This window comes from Bombus pascuorum, chromosome 1 (genome assembly GCF_905332965.1).
Source record: "Bombus pascuorum chromosome 1, iyBomPasc1.1, whole genome shotgun sequence".
Lineage (NCBI taxonomy): Eukaryota > Metazoa > Arthropoda > Insecta > Hymenoptera > Apidae > Bombus > Bombus pascuorum.
The window spans coordinates 27512143-27532591 of NC_083488.1; the positions used below are offsets into that span (position 1 = coordinate 27512143).

The 20449-nt window shown below is 34.0% G+C and overlaps 5 protein-coding genes across 16 annotated transcripts in view; 3 read left to right on the forward strand and 2 right to left on the reverse strand.

The window, feature by feature from the left end:
* The window catches only part of LOC132908869 (teneurin-a), a 709702-nt gene extending 704597 nt beyond the window's left edge, over positions 1-5105 (forward strand). For all 9 annotated transcript variants that reach the window (XM_060963257.1, XM_060963282.1, XM_060963275.1 and 6 more), the window contains one exon: positions 235-5105. In XM_060963257.1, the coding sequence (XP_060819240.1) occupies positions 235-1196 (962 nt within the window). In that variant the 3' untranslated portion in view covers positions 1197-5105. The remainder of the gene's footprint in view (positions 1-234) is intronic.
* A 995-nt stretch (positions 5106-6100) lies between these two features.
* Positions 6101-7901, reverse strand: LOC132908917 (leukocyte surface antigen CD53-like). Of its 2 annotated transcripts, XM_060963378.1 has the most exons (6): positions 7638-7901; positions 7377-7559; positions 7130-7300; positions 6940-7029; positions 6619-6738; positions 6101-6425 (listed from the first exon to the last, which is right to left on the reverse strand). In XM_060963378.1, exons 1-6 carry the CDS (start codon positions 7860-7862, stop codon positions 6369-6371), a joined length of 846 nt encoding a protein of 281 aa, XP_060819361.1. In that variant the 5' UTR covers positions 7863-7901; the 3' UTR covers positions 6101-6368. The 2 variants fall into 2 exon arrangements, with proteins under 2 accessions (XP_060819361.1, XP_060819352.1); XM_060963369.1 differs by having other exon boundaries at positions 6101-6738.
* On the forward strand, positions 7892-14716 carry LOC132908903 (DNA polymerase delta catalytic subunit). Of its 3 annotated transcripts, XM_060963340.1 has the most exons (15): positions 7892-8199; positions 8486-8588; positions 8774-8809; positions 9189-9300; positions 9371-9543; positions 9635-9894; positions 9969-10195; positions 10262-10428; positions 10530-10775; positions 10850-11152; positions 11208-11678; positions 11753-12159; positions 12234-12887; positions 12964-13087; positions 14422-14716. In XM_060963340.1, the coding sequence occupies exons 1-14, from the start codon at positions 8147-8149 to the stop codon at positions 13058-13060; spliced, it is 3309 nt and encodes a 1102-aa protein (XP_060819323.1). In that variant the 5' UTR covers positions 7892-8146; the 3' UTR covers positions 13061-13087; positions 14422-14716. The 3 variants fall into 3 exon arrangements, with proteins under 3 accessions (XP_060819323.1, XP_060819333.1, XP_060819340.1); XM_060963350.1 differs by lacking the exon at positions 8774-8809; XM_060963357.1 differs by lacking the exons at positions 7892-8199; positions 8486-8588; positions 8774-8809; positions 9189-9300 and having other exon boundaries at positions 9468-9543; positions 9612-9894.
* Positions 14142-15926, reverse strand: LOC132908928 (ADP-ribosylation factor-like protein 1). Its single transcript, XM_060963390.1, has 5 exons — positions 15747-15926; positions 15500-15599; positions 15110-15226; positions 14839-14950; positions 14142-14613 (listed from the first exon to the last, which is right to left on the reverse strand). Exons 1-5 carry the CDS (start codon positions 15748-15750, stop codon positions 14404-14406), a joined length of 543 nt encoding a protein of 180 aa, XP_060819373.1. The 5' UTR covers positions 15751-15926; the 3' UTR covers positions 14142-14403.
* Positions 15927-17272: 1346 nt separating this feature from the next.
* LOC132908948 (ankyrin repeat and BTB/POZ domain-containing protein 3) overlaps positions 17273-20449 on the forward strand; it is a 32939-nt gene continuing 29762 nt past the window's right edge. The window contains exon 1 of the mRNA XM_060963436.1: positions 17273-17788. The gene's annotated coding sequence lies outside the window, so the exon portion shown is untranslated. The remainder of the gene's footprint in view (positions 17789-20449) is intronic.

A 20449-nucleotide genomic window follows, 5' to 3' on the forward strand; every position in this document is an offset into this window, starting at 1 on the left:
TTGACGCGTTCGAAGTGGACCGCGTCTACTTAGTCATCTCTGAGAATCTAATTACATACATGTCTATTACTCTATATAATACAGTAGTACCTATGCAGAATTAACTATTTTTATATTAAACAATACTCAAGTCACGAAGTACATATATCAATATTTTACTATTTACTCATCATCACAGTTCTCTTATCTTTATCTATATTTCTATTTATTTATCTACCTATCTATCTTTTTCAGACCACATATCATGGCTGTCGCATCTCGGCTACGACCTGAAAAGCCTTGCCCCTCAACTTTTCCCTGACGAGCTTCCAGACAGTCTCGTTCCGCCATCTTTGGGTCCAGGTACCTCCATATTTGGCAAGAAGAAGAGATCCAGAAATCTTGGTGTGCAATCAGGTTTCCTAGCCTACATCGCACAAAGACACTCAGGAGACGCTGTCAGTTTATCAGCGCCGCCTCGTTCAGCCCTGAAGAAAGACACCAGTGACTTGATACCCAGTCGCCTGGGTGCAGCCTCGGATCCTCCATTTGGAAAAGGAATCTTGGTTTCAAGGACTACTGATGGTCAAGCCGTAGTGTCCAGCGTACCAACCGCTAACGCCATCTATGGTGATGTTTTCACCTCCGTATTCAATCGGTCGTATTTCCTTCCGTTCACATTCGTAGTGCACAGTGCGCAGCAGGACGCCTTCTATTTTGTCAAGGAAGAAACTTGGCGGGCTAGTGAAGATCGTGGTCAGTTAAAACGGTTAGGTGGTCAGGTGAATACGACTTTCCACGAAAGCGAGAACGGAAGTGGTAGCAGTTCGCTGATAGACGTGAAGATACATGGCGCTAGCTATATAGTGAACCTGCGTTACGGTACCACAGCTGAAAAAGAGAAACAAAGACTGCTACATCACGCCAAAGCGACTGCCATTCGCAAGGCTTGGCATCGAGAACGTGAAGCACTGAAAGCAAACACACCAACGGCTATTGAGTGGATGGTAGCCGAACAGGACGAGATTCTAAAATCCGGGTCCGCGTCCAATTACGAAGGTGAGTACATCCACGATGCACAACTGTACCCTGAACTCGCGGAGGATCCATACAATATCCGATTCGTAAAGAAGGCAGTTGACCCGTCGAGCAAGAAACGCCGCAGGAGGAGAGGCGCGCCCACGTGCAAGCTCTGGTGGCTAGATAAAATCTGCTAATCGGGTTAAGGTACCGTTAAATCAGGGAGTCCTCCTCTCCTGACACATGCCGTTGCCAGGAGAATTGTCCAATCGTCGAAGTAACAGGAATTTCCGAATTGGCGTAGGTAGAGCGTGTTGTGACGTATTTGGAAGAGTATGAAGAAGAGGATCAGAAACGGATCAAAGAAGAAAGGAATAAGAGGATTGAGCTGCAGCGAGCTAGCTGTCCTCTGTATGAACGTACTGAACACTATCAAAAGAAACAAAAAAAAGTTTTATACCAAAGTCTATTTGTGTATTTCGAAGATGCCAAAAACATTTAACGTTATATCGATTATATTGTACCGCGATTTAGGGTGTAGTGTGTAAGCATCTCGGAGAAAAGTTGGTCTCCGCGCGCGACCGTGCTATCATAACTCGCGATTTCTTCGCGAATTAGCAGAAGCATATTATCGTCGTCGGCCATCTTAGGAGAATAGAATACGTTCCGGGAAGCTCACGTCCTTGTAGCAATTACGGGAAACGACAAAGAGCTCGTCAACTTGTTGTTCCCCTGCTCGCGAAACAAGAAAGAGTTCCTTGCGATAACGACTGAAGGAGGAATTGTCGAGGAAAACATGGAACGTGATTATGTGTGTGTTCATCATTAACGAATGATCATGACGAGACATCGCGTCGTCATTGAACGTGAGGGAAGAACGACGAAAAGAGGAATGCAGAAAGCAGGCCATTCGTCGTTGAGGCGAATCGAGTGAGAGAAACTAGTCAATATATAGCTTTACATTGACGTATAAACTTTTTCCAATAGAATAAGGATACGAGGCGCGACCGTCGATGTACCACGCGAACAAACAAACTTTATGTAACCCATTCGCCCATTGTTTACCCGCGCGATACCTTAATCGTACTTAGATGAAAAAGAAGATAAAAGATCGATCAAAGAAACGATTCTGTCGAAAATAGATACACAATAGGTACGAACATAACCTATACTTATCGCAAGTGAACGTAAAAAAAATACCCATGCGTGTATCTCAACAATGAATGGCCCTGTATCGAATAGGATCAAGAACAACGTCCTTTGCTAGAAATGACGATTGATCAGCGTCCAAAGTGTCAATGAAACATGAGAAGATGGTGGAAGAATATTGGTGTCGTTCGATAGAAGCGGTCAATCAACATGGCGCGTTTCGAAATCGATATTCCGAATTTAAAAGGTTAAAGTAGGTGATTGAAAAAGATGAGAGAAAGAGGCGATGTTTATGGTGTATTATAAAAGTGGTGCTTTCTCGTGCGAAGAAGAAAATATCGGTGCAATGTTCGACAATGGTGAGCGTGACTAATTACAGGACGTCGATGTACACGTACACACACACTCACACACACGTACACTGCATAGCGTCGCTAACGTATTTTTAACGATGAATGTGTCCTACCCAACTCCCCTCATTTAACGCTAGCGTCCACTTCCTCGGAAATTGATGTCGCGTCACGTACGAATTGTTGTTCAAAAGAAAGCGAGAGGAAGAAAGAGAAATTCTATCGTCGCGGGAACGATGAACAAGAATACTATAAACAAAGATCTATTGCCATTTTACTTCCTGCGACAAGAATGACGAGGCAGAAAAAAATGTCGGACGAGCCAACCGATGTTTGTATGTTTAAATTAGTATTGAAAATGAATGGAGATGTGTGCGTGTGTGAGAGAGAGAAAGAGAAAGAAAGAAAGAATAAACTCCATTATCGGTAATAATACGTATACACGAGATATTATTGCATATTTGTGCTTGCTGGATATGAATAACGGAACGTTAACTATGTTTCTTCACTGAATACTAAGTGTGTATATCTAAATTTAATGCTCGTCAGTACCGATCGTTTTTGCTGTGTACTGAACGCCATATACACCTACGTACATAAGAATATTATTTAGCACCAACCTCCACCCTAAAACCCAAGTTACTAGATCACTGCCCGTTCCACGTGCATAAGTCTTGAACTTTTCTTAATCCCACCCTTTATAATCCTACTCCGACCTGCTCTTCGTTCAATTTAAACCGTACCTATTTTTCTTTATCATCTCTTTTCTTTTAATCTCAATTCTGCCCTATTATTTTTCCGCATTTCTTCAAAAAATTACATACTTGTCATTGAATATTTTGCGAATATGGCTTTAGACAGTGCCGTTTTTAAAACAGATAGATAGCGGCACAGCGACATTATCGTCTGGATAGATGAGAAAAATTTAAAAAACATATAAAAAAAAGGAATTACCTTACGCTGAATGTATAAACGAAGAAAAATTACAAAGTATATATATATATATATATATATATATATATATATATAGAGAGAGAGAGAGAGAGAGAGAGAAACAAAGAAAGGGAAGAAAGAAAAAAGAGATTATATAGGAAAGCTTCATAAACGTATTTTTGACTCAAGCGAGTGTTTAGAGCTGCATTGAACATCAAAAATCCTCCAAACTCTGTGGTCCAAGCAAGCTCTCGTGACCTAACGAAATTTAAAATGGATTTTTTAATCTTTTTTTTTACATTTTTTTATATGACTCAAATACGTTAAAAATTTGTCGTTTACATACTCGATATCGTATATATTCGATTAACGTGTTCTTTCGTTCTTCCGCCATTTTCTCTCGAACTTATGCTGCCAATATCATAATCACACCATTTGGCGGAAGAGCGAGCCGCTTATACGCGATAAAGGACTACAAGAACATTGGTGGACAAACCACGCATCGATTCATGGATTTCTAAACACTCCACATTCCTTAACCTTGATTCCAACCTGTCCCATTCCTCCGGTTCCCCCATCCTCGAGCCCCAGTTTATTCGTATAATCTATACATACATATATAACGTGTATAACCGTTGAATCGGCAATGGCGTTCAAAGAATCGACTATTTTTTAAAACGGCTAAGAAATGAAATGAAGTATCAAAGTGAGTGTCAAATTATTAAAAGCGGATCAGGTCGGCGCGAGTTGATCGGCGTTTTAAAAGGCGGATTCAACGTGCAGGGTCGCGAGAACCATTTTGTCTCAACTGTACTATTCGAGTAACTAATTAGCACTAAAGAAGAAAAAAATAGTAAAAGAAAAAAGGAACGAAATGAAAAAAAAAGCAAGTGAACAAATTCGCTCTCTTAACTTCCGTGAAGTTTCGTCTCGTCTCGCTAAAAACTTTCTATAAGAGAAATAAAGAAAAAGATAAACGAACGCGTTCCCCCGAAGTTTTCGATCGCGGGGTTTACACGCGAAGCATACTTATAAATACGAGTATAAATATAAATATATAAATATACGTATAAATATATAAATATAAATACTTCTGGAATTAACGGGGTAGAGAAAGCTCGAACGAGAATATGATCGTCATTATTACTAACTATTATTGCATTAATTATCACTACGACGCAAAGATACACGGATTGTACGGGAAACGAACGCGAGATGTCGTTATTAAATAGTTATGGCCGAGCTAGCTGAATCCGTCGGACCACACGTGGTGTACTCGATTCTCGCGAAGCGAACTTCGTCCTTCAATGATAGCAAAAATGAAGTCGAGATCAAGAACAACACAGAAGTTTGAGCACAAGTTAGAACATGAGGGTGATCTATTCAGAGTGAGCGAGCAAGAAAAAATGAAAGAGAAACTAGAGAGAGTGCGCGCGTGAAATAAACGTATAAAAGAGATGAATGAATGCGCAGTCAGTCATGCTACAGCTACTACGACCACTACCCTAAGTAGATTATGCTACTTCGCCGCTGATCTAATTGTTTACTGTCACGTGTTGCTGTAAACCTAAACTAACGATACGATATATTTTATTTATATAATCTAATCGACTGTATTTATTGTAAATAGTCACGATGTTTGCTATGATATAATATATCTGTAATTGAATGGAACTTGCCTGGAAACTGCGCCCACAGCCCTGTCCTCTATGATCAATGATTCACTGTACACGTATTCACATAAACACAGACCTATACATCAGACTGGCGCGTGCTCACGCAACACACACACAAGTATACGGATTCACACAGAGGTACTAGATATTATATGCATATGTATACAGTAACACCCGGTTAAGCGTCCATGAATAGGGTCCATGAGAAATGGAGTCTATACCAGAGTCTATCTATATGTATAGGAAAATTAAAAAGTTCAGAAGAAATTTCAAATAGAGATTAAGAATCTAAAAATCACATTGGATTTTATTAGAAAGAAGTGATGGTATATATATATAAATTCCTGATACTTTTATCTTCTCAATCTCTATATTGCATATTTCTAACGATTCGAAGAAATATTTAAAGTTAAAGAAATTTCTAAGCTCGGTGGTTGTCATGGGTTATTCATGATCTACAGAGAAATATACGGAGGAACTAAGGAAATTTTGTGATTTATCCTAATTAACAAGAAAAGTGGGTACTTAACTGGGGATTACTGTACATGATAACGAAGATAGATGCCGAGACATTCGTGGGACAAAAAAGTAAGGTGCAACGCACAGGCGCTGCTTGCGTGATCTATCGACGATCGGAGAGATAAAGACAGAAAGATCCTGTGTATCGCGTTCGACGAATTATATACATATTACGATGTCAATATTTCGCGTCGCATAATATAACGACAAGATTATCCGCGTCGAAATTTTGCCCACTATTATTATTATTAACTATTACGACGAATTTCGTAAAACCCGGTAAATTCGCTACGCAACAAAGGCCCATTTTCGAGGATGAAAGCGAACGATGGTCAGACAGAATTTTTATATTCTTATTATCCAACCGTGTCACGCGGTGAAAAAAAAAAGAAACACCCTAGACGAAACTGCCATCCATCGATCGATGGTTCCATTTGTTAGAGAAACGTGAAGAGAAATTTTTTTCGAAGCAAATTCCGCTGTCATACACGTGTGTCGCGAAAAACCCAAACCAGCATGTCCAGTAACAATTACAATATTACTATCATAAGTACAATATATTAAGTGTTTTCAGAAAATATATGATCTATATATGATAATAAAAGCGAGAAAACGTTTCACAGCGAGTTTATCATTGTCTCATTTATAGTCATTGATCCTCGTTCACCTTCGCCTCATTCCGACTAAAATTTTACCGTTTCTCGCGTTTTGTCCTGATATTTTTCATTTCGATTACTCAACTTCAATCTTGTCTCTTCATTCTAGCAAGTATACAGAGCACAAGAACGAAACTCATTAACTGAAACAGGAAAACAATTGAGTGACTCTGATCTGCTTTGAGTACAGGCTGTTTCAAAATATGTGGGAAGTATATTTATCGTATACTGTCATAAAGCTTTTTTGTCATTCTTATGTAACGTATTTACACCTGAAATCATGTCTACATATTTTGATAAGTCCCGTATATTCACACAAGGAATGATTCTACTCACTATGGTTAGAAAAATCAACAGCACGGATATACTAATGGTGTGTATATGAGACTTCAGTAATAGTATCGCGTTTTTTAGACATCCTGATTTATACGCCACCGCTTCTGTCATTTGTAAACACTGTAAAAAATTGTTTTTATAAATTCAACATGAATAAGAGGATGAAAGATAATGATATCACGTTTGTTGATATATACAAGATGATTTTTATGAAATAATTAACATCACATTAGAATACAACTGCGTATTACAAAACGGTATATGTATTTCACAATAAGGACTAATATTAGTATAATTTTCCAAAAAAACAAGAAAATGTACTTCTCCGATGGATCTGGAACAACAGCTTGTCGGAATTTCAACGTGATACTTAGCCCAATCCATTGCAGACTTTACTCCGCAACATTTCAACTAAAATAACAGGTTTTCTTAACGGTTGATTTTTAAAAGATAAAAATCTGTACAAGATCTTTCAGAGACATCTTGTGGTAAGTACGAGATACTCTCTTACATATCTGTGGGTATTATCCCAAGCTTCTCTGCTCCAAGACGAAGAATGATATCCTTCGATGGCGGTATTCATGTCAAACTGAATCCTCTTCGTGATTTCTTCGAAAATCCAGAAACTCATTATAGCGCTGATAAATATGATGCAGAGAAATGTCAAATAACACAAAGCATACTGTAATAAAATAATCTTTTAAGGTTCTTTATCGCCGGTTATGTAATTTCTAGTATTTAAAGACAATGCAATGTACAATATTTAAAAATTTCCTTCTTCTTCGAAGTACACCAAGAATCCCCAATGATGATACTAGTGAGCCAATGAAGCTAATAAATAATAGCGATGTAACATGAAAGCGTTGATCTATCAGCCTTGTCATTATTCTATTGTCAGTGAAAATCCATATAGAGGTTACAATGCCAACAATGCCTGCAATCTTTAATTATTTTTTTAGAAACAAAGTTCTATTTATAAACCGTTAATAATCTGTTACTAATTATATTGTAAAACTCACAAGAGTTGTAATATTGATTATTAAGAAAGCCAGCTTAATACATTGTTGCGATAAGTCATTATGTGAAAGTTTATGAAAGTGCATTCCTAGAAAATGCGATTTCTTATCGGTGGATACAGTTTCGGTGCTATCAGTGACATTCTCATCATCCTCCGTTTCCGTTTCTTCCTCATTCCCATAATCCCCGTGGTCTGCCGTACCGGTAAAAAATTTATTCCAATTCATAAAAATTTATTCCAATGACTAGAATGTAGCTGAGATAATAAATGAATAAAATGACTAAAAAATGATAACAGTTCTATGTTAACTATGTGATTCGAAGTTTTTATAACGCTAGCTATTTATTTTCTAATATTGCACATAATGTCCTGATTGTAACATCACTGAAGTAACTAGGTATTGAAACATTCTCGCGCCAGTTTTATACAAACAGTTGCCAATAAAAGTTCCATCTGAAACATTTTTGTGTTTAATGTGTACGTCATTTAATTAAAATATAACAAAGTAAAATGAATAAAAGGCAATTTCCGACATCTTCCGCTGTAAAAAGAGCAAAATATCGGTAAATACTCGTAATATTTATTTTAACCTCACAAATTCATTGTAACGTTATTCTTACTTTGCCCAAATCTCACATTGTTTCTCTTGAATAACAAAAACAAACTGTATTAAAACAAATTTGGTCCAAATATTGTTTAATTAATTTATTGTTACCTATACCATGAATAAAATAAAAACGTGATATAAATAAATTTTTTATTGTCTTTATTGTTTTATATTTTTAATCATTATTATTTTATTACCATATTTCTTTTCCGTATTTTATTAATTTTCATATACACTAATAGAGATGATGATGAAGATGATTATCCTGGTTCGTTTGAAGCCGAACTGGCTACTATGGATGAAATGGAAGATGAATTTGGAGATATGTCTCAGGTTATTGAAGAGGTATATAAGCATTAAATAATATACTACCTCCTTGTACTGCTAATACACTATAATATGAGATTTTTGCAAAATGATATTATATCCACATTAATTACTACAGTATTGCATATATATTAAGAGCATTATATAGTATTATATTAAGAGTAATTTTGATATATTATTAAGTAGTATTTCCATTATCCCAGCCACCTGATGTACAACTGAGTAAAGCAGGGAAAGGAGTAAGTTAATTCATATAAAAGAAGTATTTGCTAAGCATACTGTGAATGTTAGATGCATCAAACTGTTGAAATGCTATAAACTCTGTTATTTGCTAATTTTGTTATGATATGTATCTTTTCATTCATATAATAACACATTTTTTCAATTATTACCACCATTTAATTTATATTATGTTCATAAATAATATTAAATTTGATTTATTATAATTCATTCAATGTTATAAAAGTTGTGTTTTATTTGCAGGCTTATTTTAACTTGTGCTTGCTAAATGTTTTTCCTTGTATATGCATTTGATTATTTTTATGTATTACATATTTTGTTATGTAAACTTACTATATAGCATAAATTCATTGTTTAATGAATTTGTATTCTTATCAGGGTCCTGCACAAGAAAATACATATTCGAAATGGAATAGACCTCCACCCCCAGAGTTAAATCCACAAAAAGATGCATTAATCTTTCAGCAAATAGAAATAGACCATTATAGCGGTAATTAATACTACAAATAAAAAAATTCTATCCAACTACTCCAAATTAGTTAAATTGTATTTTTTTTAAGGTACACCATTGCCTGGAATGCCTGGCAGTAACATACCTCCTGTACCGATAATGAGGATGTTTGGTGTTACAGAATTAGGAAACTCAGTTTGTTGTCATGTACATGGATTTAATCCTTATTTATATGTCACAGCACCACAAAATTTTAATGAACATCATTGTAGATTATTTAAGGTATATAATTCTAGAAATTAGTAGTAATAATTAAAAAGATTTTTTAAAGTAGTAATCACAGTTTGTAGTATAATCTCAATATATTATTTAGGAAGCTCTAAACAAGGCTATGTTAAAAGATATGAGATCAAATCCAGAGAATATTCAAGAGGCTGTATTAGCTGTTGAGCGATTGTATAAACAAAATATGTATGGCTACACAGGAAACGAAAAATCGTTGTTTTTAAAAATTACAGTAGCACTTCCAAGACTAGTAGGACGTTGCAAGAAAGTGGTAGAAGAAGAGACCATTTTATCCGAATTTAATCATCGCTATAGTGCTTTTGAAAGTAACATTGATTTTGATATTAGGTATATAATTGCATCATGTTTTCCATTTTTTAAATATCTGTTTCTCTGTCTAACTAGATAATTATTTATTTAAGATTTATGGTTGACACATCAGTAGTTGGATGTTCATGGATTGAATTACCACCAAAAACTTGGAAACTTCGACAGCATAATGGACATAATTTACCCTATACTTCAAGGTGCCAGTTGGAAGTAGATGTTGCATGGGATGCTTTCATTGCTCATGCTCCTCAAGGAGAATGGTCGAAAATTGCACCATTTAGAATTCTTAGTTTTGATATTGAATGCGCGGGTCGCAAAGGTAAAATTTAACTCTTGATTGAATATTCTTTTATATATACAGGTATTTTATTATTTTTATGTATAGGTATTTTTCCTGAACCAAATCATGATCCCGTTATACAAATTGCAAATATGGTGATAAGACAAGGAGAAGCAGAACCTTTTTTGCGAAATATTTTTACCCTCGATACATGTGCACCGATTGTTGGTTGCCAAGTTTTAAGTTTTGAGAAAGAACAAAAACTGTTAGAGGTATGAATATATCCAAAATTTAATTTTTGAATTTAGATCGTAAAACAATTAATAAAAATAAAATAGTATATTTTTAGTCGGTGACATTTTATTTTTCATAGAAATGGGCGGATTTCGTGAGACAGTTAGATCCCGATATTTTTACAGGATATAACATAAATAATTTTGACTTTCCTTATCTGATTAATCGTGCGAAACATCTCAACGTGAGAGACTTTTACTTTCTTGGTCGAATAAAAAATATAAAGTCAGTAATTAAAACTCAAGTACTTCAAAGCAAACAGATGGGTCGACGTGAAAATAAATCCGTTAATTTTGAAGGGAGAGTTCCATTTGATCTATTACTGGTAAAACTAATTATATTAAAAATTATTATAAATTACTACATTTAACTGTACATTAAGTTTACATTCACGTCTAGGTATTGGTTAGAGATTATAAATTAAGATCTTATACTCTAAATGCCGTTTCATATCATTTTCTACAAGAGCAAAAAGAAGATGTCCATCATAGTATTATCACGGATTTGCAAAATGGTAATGCGCAAACACGTCGAAGACTTGCCGTTTACTGTTTGAAAGATGCATATTTACCGCTTAGATTGTTGGATAAATTAATGTGTATTTTCATCTACATGGAAATGGCAAGAGTCACTGGAGTTTCCATATGTAGTTTACTAACTCGGGGGCAACAAATAAAAGTTGTGTCGCAATTATTACGAAAGGTAATTCTTCTTTTTTATCTCTTTAGGAAGTTATGCTACAAATATGTAATTTCAGACTCGAGAAAAAGACTACTTAATCCCAGTCCATCGGGGTCAAGCTAGCGACGAACAGTTCGAAGGCGCAACAGTTATAGAACCAAAACGCGGATATTATAGCGATCCTATTGCAACTTTGGATTTCAGTTCTCTGTATCCCAGTATTATCATGGCCCACAATCTATGTTACACTACATTGTTAAAACGCGATACACAAATTAAACTTAAAATTGATTCAGATGACATTACTGTAACTCCAAGTGACTCAACATTTGTTAAAGCTACTTGTAGAAAAGGAATTCTTCCAGAAATTCTAGAAAGTCTTTTGTCAGCTAGAAAAGCAGCAAAAGCTGAATTGAAGAAAGAAACTGATCCATTGAAACAAAAGGTTTTGGATGGTAGACAATATGCTTTGAAAGTATCTGCTAATTCTGTGTATGGTTTCACTGGTGCGCAAATGGGAAAATTACCGTGTTTAGACATTTCTGCTGTAAGATTTTAATATTTCAACTTCTTAATAATCTGCGTTTTACTTACTTTCATAGGAAAATGGTTAATTTTCAGAGTGTTACTGCATATGGACGTACTATGATAGAACGAACAAAGCAAGAAGTAGAAGAACAATACTGCGTTTCTAAAGGATATAAAAATGACGCAGTAGTCGTATACGGAGATACTGACTCTGTTATGATAAAGTTTGGTGTGAAAACAGTTGAAGAAGCAATGGAACTTGGCCGTGAAGCAGCGGAATATGTGTCCTCAAAGTTTTTAAAACCGATAAAACTAGAATTTGAAAAAGTATACTTTCCATACCTGTTAATTAACAAGAAACGATACGCTGGTCTATATTTTACTCGTCCAGACAAATACGATAAAATGGATTGTAAAGGTTTAGAAACTGTACGAAGAGATAATTGTCCATTAGTAGCAAACATGATGAATACCTGTTTACAAAAATTACTGATTGATAGGTAATTAAACATTATATTTAAATTATTACAATTAAAACAAATCTAATTTGCTTTTTTTTTCCTTTTTTTTATAGAAATCCCAATGATGCGCTGAATTATGCGAAACAGATTATAAGCGATCTTTTATGTAATCGTGTAGATATTTCTCAATTAGTAGTTACAAAAGAATTAACTAAAACTGATTACGCGGCTAAGCAAGCGCATGTTGAATTAGCAGCCAAAATGAAAAAACGAGATGCTGGAAATGCGCCAAAGCTTGGTGACAGAGTTCCATATGTTTTCATACGAGCAGCCAAAGGCACACCGGCTTATCAAAAGGCTGAAGATCCCATCTATGTCTTAGAAAATAATGTTCCTATAGATACAAATTATTACTTGGAAAATCAATTAGCCAAACCATTAGTACGTATTTTTGAACCAATTTTGGGCGAAAAGGCTGAATCACTTTTGTTGAAAGGGGATCATACGCGCACAAAATCCGTTGTTACGTCGAAAGTCGGTGCTCTATCTGCATTTACACGTAAAAAAGAAATATGCTTGGGTTGCAAAGCAGTTTTAACACCAGAAAGAGAAAAGATGGCATTATGTAAATATTGTGAACCAAAAGAAGCAGAATTATATCAAACTGAATTGTATCTTGGTAGAAAATTAGAAGAAAAATTCTGTAGATTATGGACGGAATGTCAAAGATGTCAGGGAAGTCTTCATCAGGAAGTGCTATGCACAAGGTTCGTTCTATAATCGACTAGTGTACATTTCTATTATGTATGTGTGATAGTAAATCTAATATTATATTCTTTTTAGCCGTGATTGTCCAATATTCTATATGAGAAAGAAAGTTCAAATGGAATTAGATACACAAATGATACGAATTGAAAGGTTTGGAATTCCAACATGGTAAAGTTAAATAGATTAAAAAACGTGACAGGTATGTTTATAATTGTTTCTTGCACATGCAAAAAAAGTCGCTATTTCATAAATAGTTTCAATGCAAAATTAAGATATAGTTATTCACAAATATTATATAATTAACATAAAATATTTAATCCTTTTTGCAAGTTTTTGTACAAATTATGTATCAAAAATTTATAAATTTGTATAATAATTAATATAGCGATACTATTCGCTATAATTGTATATATATATATATATGTAAATCGAAAAACTTTTCTGTATATATATATATATATAAAACACATTTTACTTACAATTAAAAAATTATATTTTATAAAATATAAATGCAGTTAATATTTATGGAATATTTATTATGAAATAGTATTTATAAAGATGTTTAAATACATAAATTAATTATCAAATTTTAGTACACTGCTCAAGTAGTTTATTTGAATAATGTACTTAATTATTTAATATTATTTGGTATTAAAATTAAATAATTCACTATTAAATAAAAACAAAATGTATTTTGTTTTTCTCAAATATTAATTTCAAATGTATACTGTTTTGAAAGACTAATCTTGTTTTTATACGGTAGTATATATCATTCAAATTGTATGTATTAAATTTATAAACATCATTGTGCTTTAATTTACGCCAAATCTTCATATAATTTTTTGTATTGTGTTCTTTATAAAAGAGAACGTTTTACATATGTATCTTAACGGTATATGAATGAAATTAAATCAGTTACACATATTTACATAACTATTCACACAGTATGTCAGAATGTTGACATTTCAAACAATTACCAATTTTACTGCAATATTTATAAATGATCTTTTTGGCTAATATAAGTAATAGATATATGTATCTATATCAATATACATTACACTTACCATTGCCAATATAATAATAAATTTATGATTTTGCGAAATGTTTATTAAAAGCCGATAAACTTTGTATTGCCTTGTATAGTAACAAAAATTATTTATCCAAAGATTCTGATGATATCATTAGGTAATAAAAGCTGCGTAGTATAGCAATGATAAAATCGTCCGACAATGGTGCGGAAAAAAATATTTAGATTAAACAAATCTCTATGTTTACTTTATTTCAAGTTGTGTAGAAAGATAAAATTTTTGGTACTTTTATTCCTTGCTTCACATTACGAAAATCGTGACAAATTATAGAATCGCCTTCCGATAGAATTCGTAAGGCTATTTAAAATATAGTTGTAATAAATAGACAGAATGAAGTGCCCATCTCTGCGTGGGTCGTTTAATTTGACAGTCATATGACTAGTCTCCTTAATAAGGCTTGGGTAGAAAATTTTTTTAATAATATTAATCATTTTCTACTTTGCAGTGCATTTGACAACCAGTCCATTGCTTGATCAAGTCCTTCACCTTTTGTTGCAGATGTTTTAAAGATTTGGAATGTTCTGTTTTTAAGAGCATCTAATCCTAGTGCTTGATGCACCTCTGCAACACTTAAACATCCTGCCATATCTTGTTTATTTGCCAGGACCACTAAAATAGCACTTTGCAATTCTTCTTCCTAAACATACACAAAAATATATATATTTGTTTTTTATGGTTTTAACATGGTATTAACTCAAATAGATCCTACGAATTTAGAAACACAAAATTGTAAAATGTTATTATGTTATTATTCTGTATGTTAGGAACACTTTATATTAGATCAGTTTATTGTATAATGTACTTTATATTGAATGAATGATGAATTGATTTTCTATGTTTCTAATACAAAAAAGATAGTTACCCTCAACATATAAATTAATTCATCTTTTGATATGCCTATCCTATCCTTGTCTGCAGAATCCACAACATAAATTATTGCATCCGTGTTTGAGTAATAACACCTCCAATATGGTCTGTAAATTTGAAATATAATTACGTTTAATAAATGTGATGTGTAATGTAATTTTCACTAATCAATGTCATGTAGTTCTCATAAATATTACATCATTTCAAAACATTAAACCAAGTGAAACTAAAACTATATTTGAAATCACATATATTATATAACATACCGTATACTAGTTTGACCTCCCAGATCCCATACTTGAAATTTTAAATTTTTATATGTAACCTGTTCTACGTTAAATCCTATGGTAGGTATTGTTGTAACCACTTCACCAACCTGCAATCTGATAGATATAAGATTGAAAACAATGTATTACATATATAGTGTATCACATTAAGTTTTAAATTTTTTATGTCATATAAACATACACTTAATGTTTGATTATAAGCATTATTGGATACAAATGTTCAAACACAAAATAGATAAACTATTCGTATCTAAAAATAAGTAGTGTGTGAAGAAATAATTGCAACGTGATAACACGCAGAGAATATGTATATGTTAAAACATAAACTGTCAAGTAAAACATAGCAGAGCTTGTCAATGTGAAGCACACCTGTACAAGATCGTAGTTTTTCCGGCTCCATCTAAGCCTAGAATTAAAATCCGCATCTCCCGGCTGCCGAGTAAATTACGAAAATAACTGAGTAATCCACCTGGAAAGACAAAAGTGCCAATATTACATCGAAATATTAATGGAGAAAATCTTAACAAATTATACACCGACCAAATTTGTATTCACACGATAAGATTCGGTCTCGATTTCAGGAACATGTACCTTCATGAATTATCACACAACTCACCCATATCTCTATCACGTATTATTTCCAATTCATATAGTATAAATTAAGGTTTATTGTCAAATATAATAATCACAATTGTATCCAAATAACCGGGGCGCACACCCCTTTGACTGTCCACGGATGCAGTCCGCTTCAGATTACTTGCTGACTTGTGTCGTTACCGAACTTGCTTGAAGTTGTTTCTGTTCTCTGTGTATCTTCGATAGATCAAATAATGCATAAATTGCTATATTCAGCGTACAGTACTGCTTTGTGAACTAACCATGCTTTGCCAATTGACCATCGCTGTCCCCACCATTTCTTTTATTTCGCTATGTTCTCTGGATTCTTTTGCACACATATGATTGAATTAATATTATTAACGAAATTTTGCAAGTTACGAATTATAAGTTACCGGCGTTAATAAATTTTCTCCTTAATAGTAACAAGTTTGGTAATTAAATAAAGATTCATAAGTGAATTTTATAAACTATAGAAATCAATCTTGTTTGCCATAAAATTGTACAATTATAGAAATCTGTGTATTTATAGAATCTGTGTAATAAAAATCTATACATTATACTTGTTAATTCACTAATATTATTAATTAGTGTATATTGTGTAAGAAAGCCCTGAAATATTGTCCTTTGTTAACTGGCCAAATTTGGTCCTGACTCACGGTCAATTCATAAGACATACTATATTTTTATGTGACTTGATTATTAAATAATATATGCTTTGTTTTCTTGTTAAATAAATTAACATATAGAATTTGTGAAATAAATCTTTTCGAAAACTGAAATTTTTTTTCAAAGTCTTCAAGTTTACAATTAAATTTTCTAATATATTTTTAAAAATATTTTTACACATCTTTTGCTGTTGAAAATATTAGATCCCAATACAAAAGGTCTCATGTTTGTCGATATTTACAATGAACATCCCTCGTGCTTTACGTTATCTAGAAATACTGTTTTCTGTTAACTTCTCGTGATTAAAAACTTGTTTCAATAAACTGATAACGTATATTGTCACAATCCTTCCTTTGAAAGAATGACATACGTATGTGTGCTATATTTGATTTCTTAGTTATATCTAACATATGAATAGTTACAATATATGCTCACTTAGAACAAACTATTCGAGATAAAGTAATCAGCAGTCCTTGAATGTTAGTTATGACAACCGTAACCATAACTCATTCTAAACTGATATTAAACTTAATTTCTTTACAAGGGCAATCATAATTAAGTTACTCTTTTTATTTAAATAATATATTTTAACAGATAGGAACAAGATTAAGAAATACGTTAGAGAAGAAATTGATTAAATTTTAAGTTTCTTCATATTTCATATGAATACTTTTATTCAATATTCAATTTAATCTTGAAACAATCATAAATGTATACAAAATTTAAGATATACGTTTCTTACAACATCGTTTTAGCTCTGTTAATAACGGGAGTTACGACACTAGTTCTCACAACGATCGATAGATGGCAGAGATATCGTCTTCTACGTTGGTTTCTTGCACGAGAGTACGAGAGATTTTTTTGTTCATAGCCTGGACCGAAAGTGGTTCTGCTGGGATGCTGCATAAACGCGGCGCCTGTGTTGCTAGTAATTGACAGCTGCCGAAAAGCGGCGACTCGATCGGATGCGTGTGCAGATATGTTGTTTCGTTAATGAGATGGAAGATATTACTCGCGAAGATTTGAAGGAAACAAGGTGAATCTGTCTCATCTCCGTGGCCCCCGGATTCGTTTCGACACATTATGCATTTATACCAACATTATCGTCTGCGTAGTACAATTTAAAAAGTTCGTATGTGTTTACAGTTTCGCGAAAACCGTGAAAAACGTTATGTACACCCTCGCGACGTGTTCAGGATATATACATGTATCATATCCCTGATAGAATAGTGAAAAGAAAAAAATGCTCACGCAACGTGAACATTGAACGAAAGTGAAGTTTTTTGTTGATAATTTTATCGAGTGTTTCTCGAGTGTCCGTCATGTCGAATACGTACATATGTTCATCCCTACCAATACGTTGAGAAAAGTTTGGTAAGCTTTTTAAGACATTTCCTATTACAATACATATCTTTAGACATTACTACTATAAAACAATAATAGTAAAAATTCTTTAAATGTAGTATTTAAAACAATTACAATTTTATAAATTATATTTCAGTGTAAGATATATTTGGTGACATAAACTATATAATATCATGACAAAACGATATAATATTTTATCAATTTTTATATTTCCATAATTAAATTGAGTATTAAAAATATTCAACAATCATCATAAAATATTATTTGATGGTGAAAAAATCTCGTAAATGAGTCAGTTCAGAAAGTTCGCGCACTCTAACGTCTAATAGCCGCTGGAAACCGGTTTTCCCGAAAATGAAATTTTTCTCAAGTGCACGCGATGTTCCTATGGGAGTCGTCCTCTGATTCAGTTCTGTCCCAAAACTCAAGCACCCACCAGCTCCGATTTCTTTGTGAATCGTAAGGTATATATCACATAAATCCTCGTGAAAGAACAATTTGGACCTCTGAAAGGATTTACAGCTAACCGGTTGTCACGTAGGTTGCACACTCGCGAGAACCTTCTGATAGATCGTCATGATCCTCCTCAGACTTTCGCCTGTTCAATGACGTGCTTATATATACATATGTATACACGGAGACGCTCATACAGGTCCAGCATCGAACTTTCCCATCTAATGCCTAATGCATAGTCGAAGACCGATCGTCCTGTCAAAATCATATATCGTTACGTCGTTACGTGTCGTGTTGAAGGCTTTGGTTACGGTGTTCTGGCGAACTTTTATTCTGACGAATGAAACATCTGAAGATTGAAATATACATATATTTTTATTTCCATTTTTCATTTTCCATTTTCCGATTAAATATTCTTTATTAAGTTGTATATTTCATTTTTGCAATATCAATTTTTGTAAGTTGTACTATCGAGTGATGTAATTTAAATTTAATATATTCGAACCTAATTAATTACTATGTATATGGAAATACGCTTTCCACTGTACTCATAACAATCTATATATTTGATTGATTTGATGTATTCATAAAAAACCTTAACCTGTTGAGATTCTGTTTCTGAGATATCATGCTTATAATTAACATAGAAAAGAAATGCTAGAGATTTTCTAGAAATAAACTTTCTTCGATATGATTAATCCTTGGTTAATAAACAAAGCACTACTGTATATACACATTTCTGACATGTTTGCCCATAAAGGCATATAATTCACACAACTCATACCGTATATGACAAGTACAATTAATGTACCAAAGCCCACATATTACGCATAATTTCCAGTCTTATTTGCTTGAAACTTCACGGAGAATCGTAAACATAGTGCTTGGCATCATAAAGTTTGGTTGGCGTGGTATACATTTACCCAGGACTTATTAAATCGTCGATCGTTTACGTTACACCGCGCCGTATCCATGGATCCGCCAGCTCGTAACGATCTCATAAATCGTGTTGATCTACGATCCCGCAGGGGGGAGGGCGTTTACGTGCATCCTACTGTAACATCGCGAAAGAAATGACGAAAAGAACTGTTACAAGCAGCCGGTAATGTACGCCGCTGTCCTCGATGATACGCGACGAAGGAATGCATGCTGGGGAGCGGTGTGTGTCTCTGTCTCGGAATCGATAAGACAGTGAATCCAATCGTGGAAGGTATAAAGCAATAATGACAAATGGGGAGAAGGTTCGTTTCTATGAAAGGTCATTCCTGTTTCATGATGTCTTGTGGGAAATTTCGTGATGTCCTCCGACTGTGGTTCATTCGATTTCCAAATATACAATAAAAAGGATGATTCTATAGATAGAGATAACACAGGTTCATGAAAGTATTTGGACATCTACCATAGAAACCTTTTACAGATATTGTACGTGTTACATAAAACATTTTGAAATTTCGTTAGAACTGCTATCAGGTATGATTCAATATACATAATATGTACAAATATTCATAAATTTATGTATGTAATAAATAATACCCGTAAACATCCGAATACTTTCATGAACAACTGTATACCAATTCGCCATCGAAAAGTGTCTTTTTTTTTCAATTTCGTGATATGGGAATATTTTAATGTACAGAGTGTCACACCAATTTTACCCATTTAAAATTTCTTTATTATTTTAAATAAAAAATAAAGTACTGAAAATGTTTTTATTTCAAAATTTTTCATAAATGGATAAAGATGAACAGTCTACTTATGACAATCGATATTTCTCCATCGCTAGACGACACACGATGGACCGAATTGATCGAGAAATTCGTTGCGAGATCGTGGCAAGTGTCGTTGTGATACTGTAGGGAGGAACGGAGACAGATAGAGAGAGGTGGAAGGAAGGAAGAGGGAGCCAGAGAGGGAGACAATGTAAAGCCGCGTTTCTCCTGCGAAGAGGATCGCGGTAAGGGTTCGAATAAGAGGCACGGTGGTGGGGGTGGACAGAGTGACCAGAGTGGAGTGGGTAAAGAGTAGGACAGCAAGGAAAAAGAGCGAGTACACGGGTGAAAAGAGAAGAGAAGAGCGAGATGGGTATACACGATATAGGTTTTGGTTTGGGCAGCCGTTGGAATGCGGTGGCCGCGGGGCGGACGGCCGTACGCCATGCCACGCCGTATATACATACATACATACATATACACTCAATGCCGCACGGCGTAGCCGGTG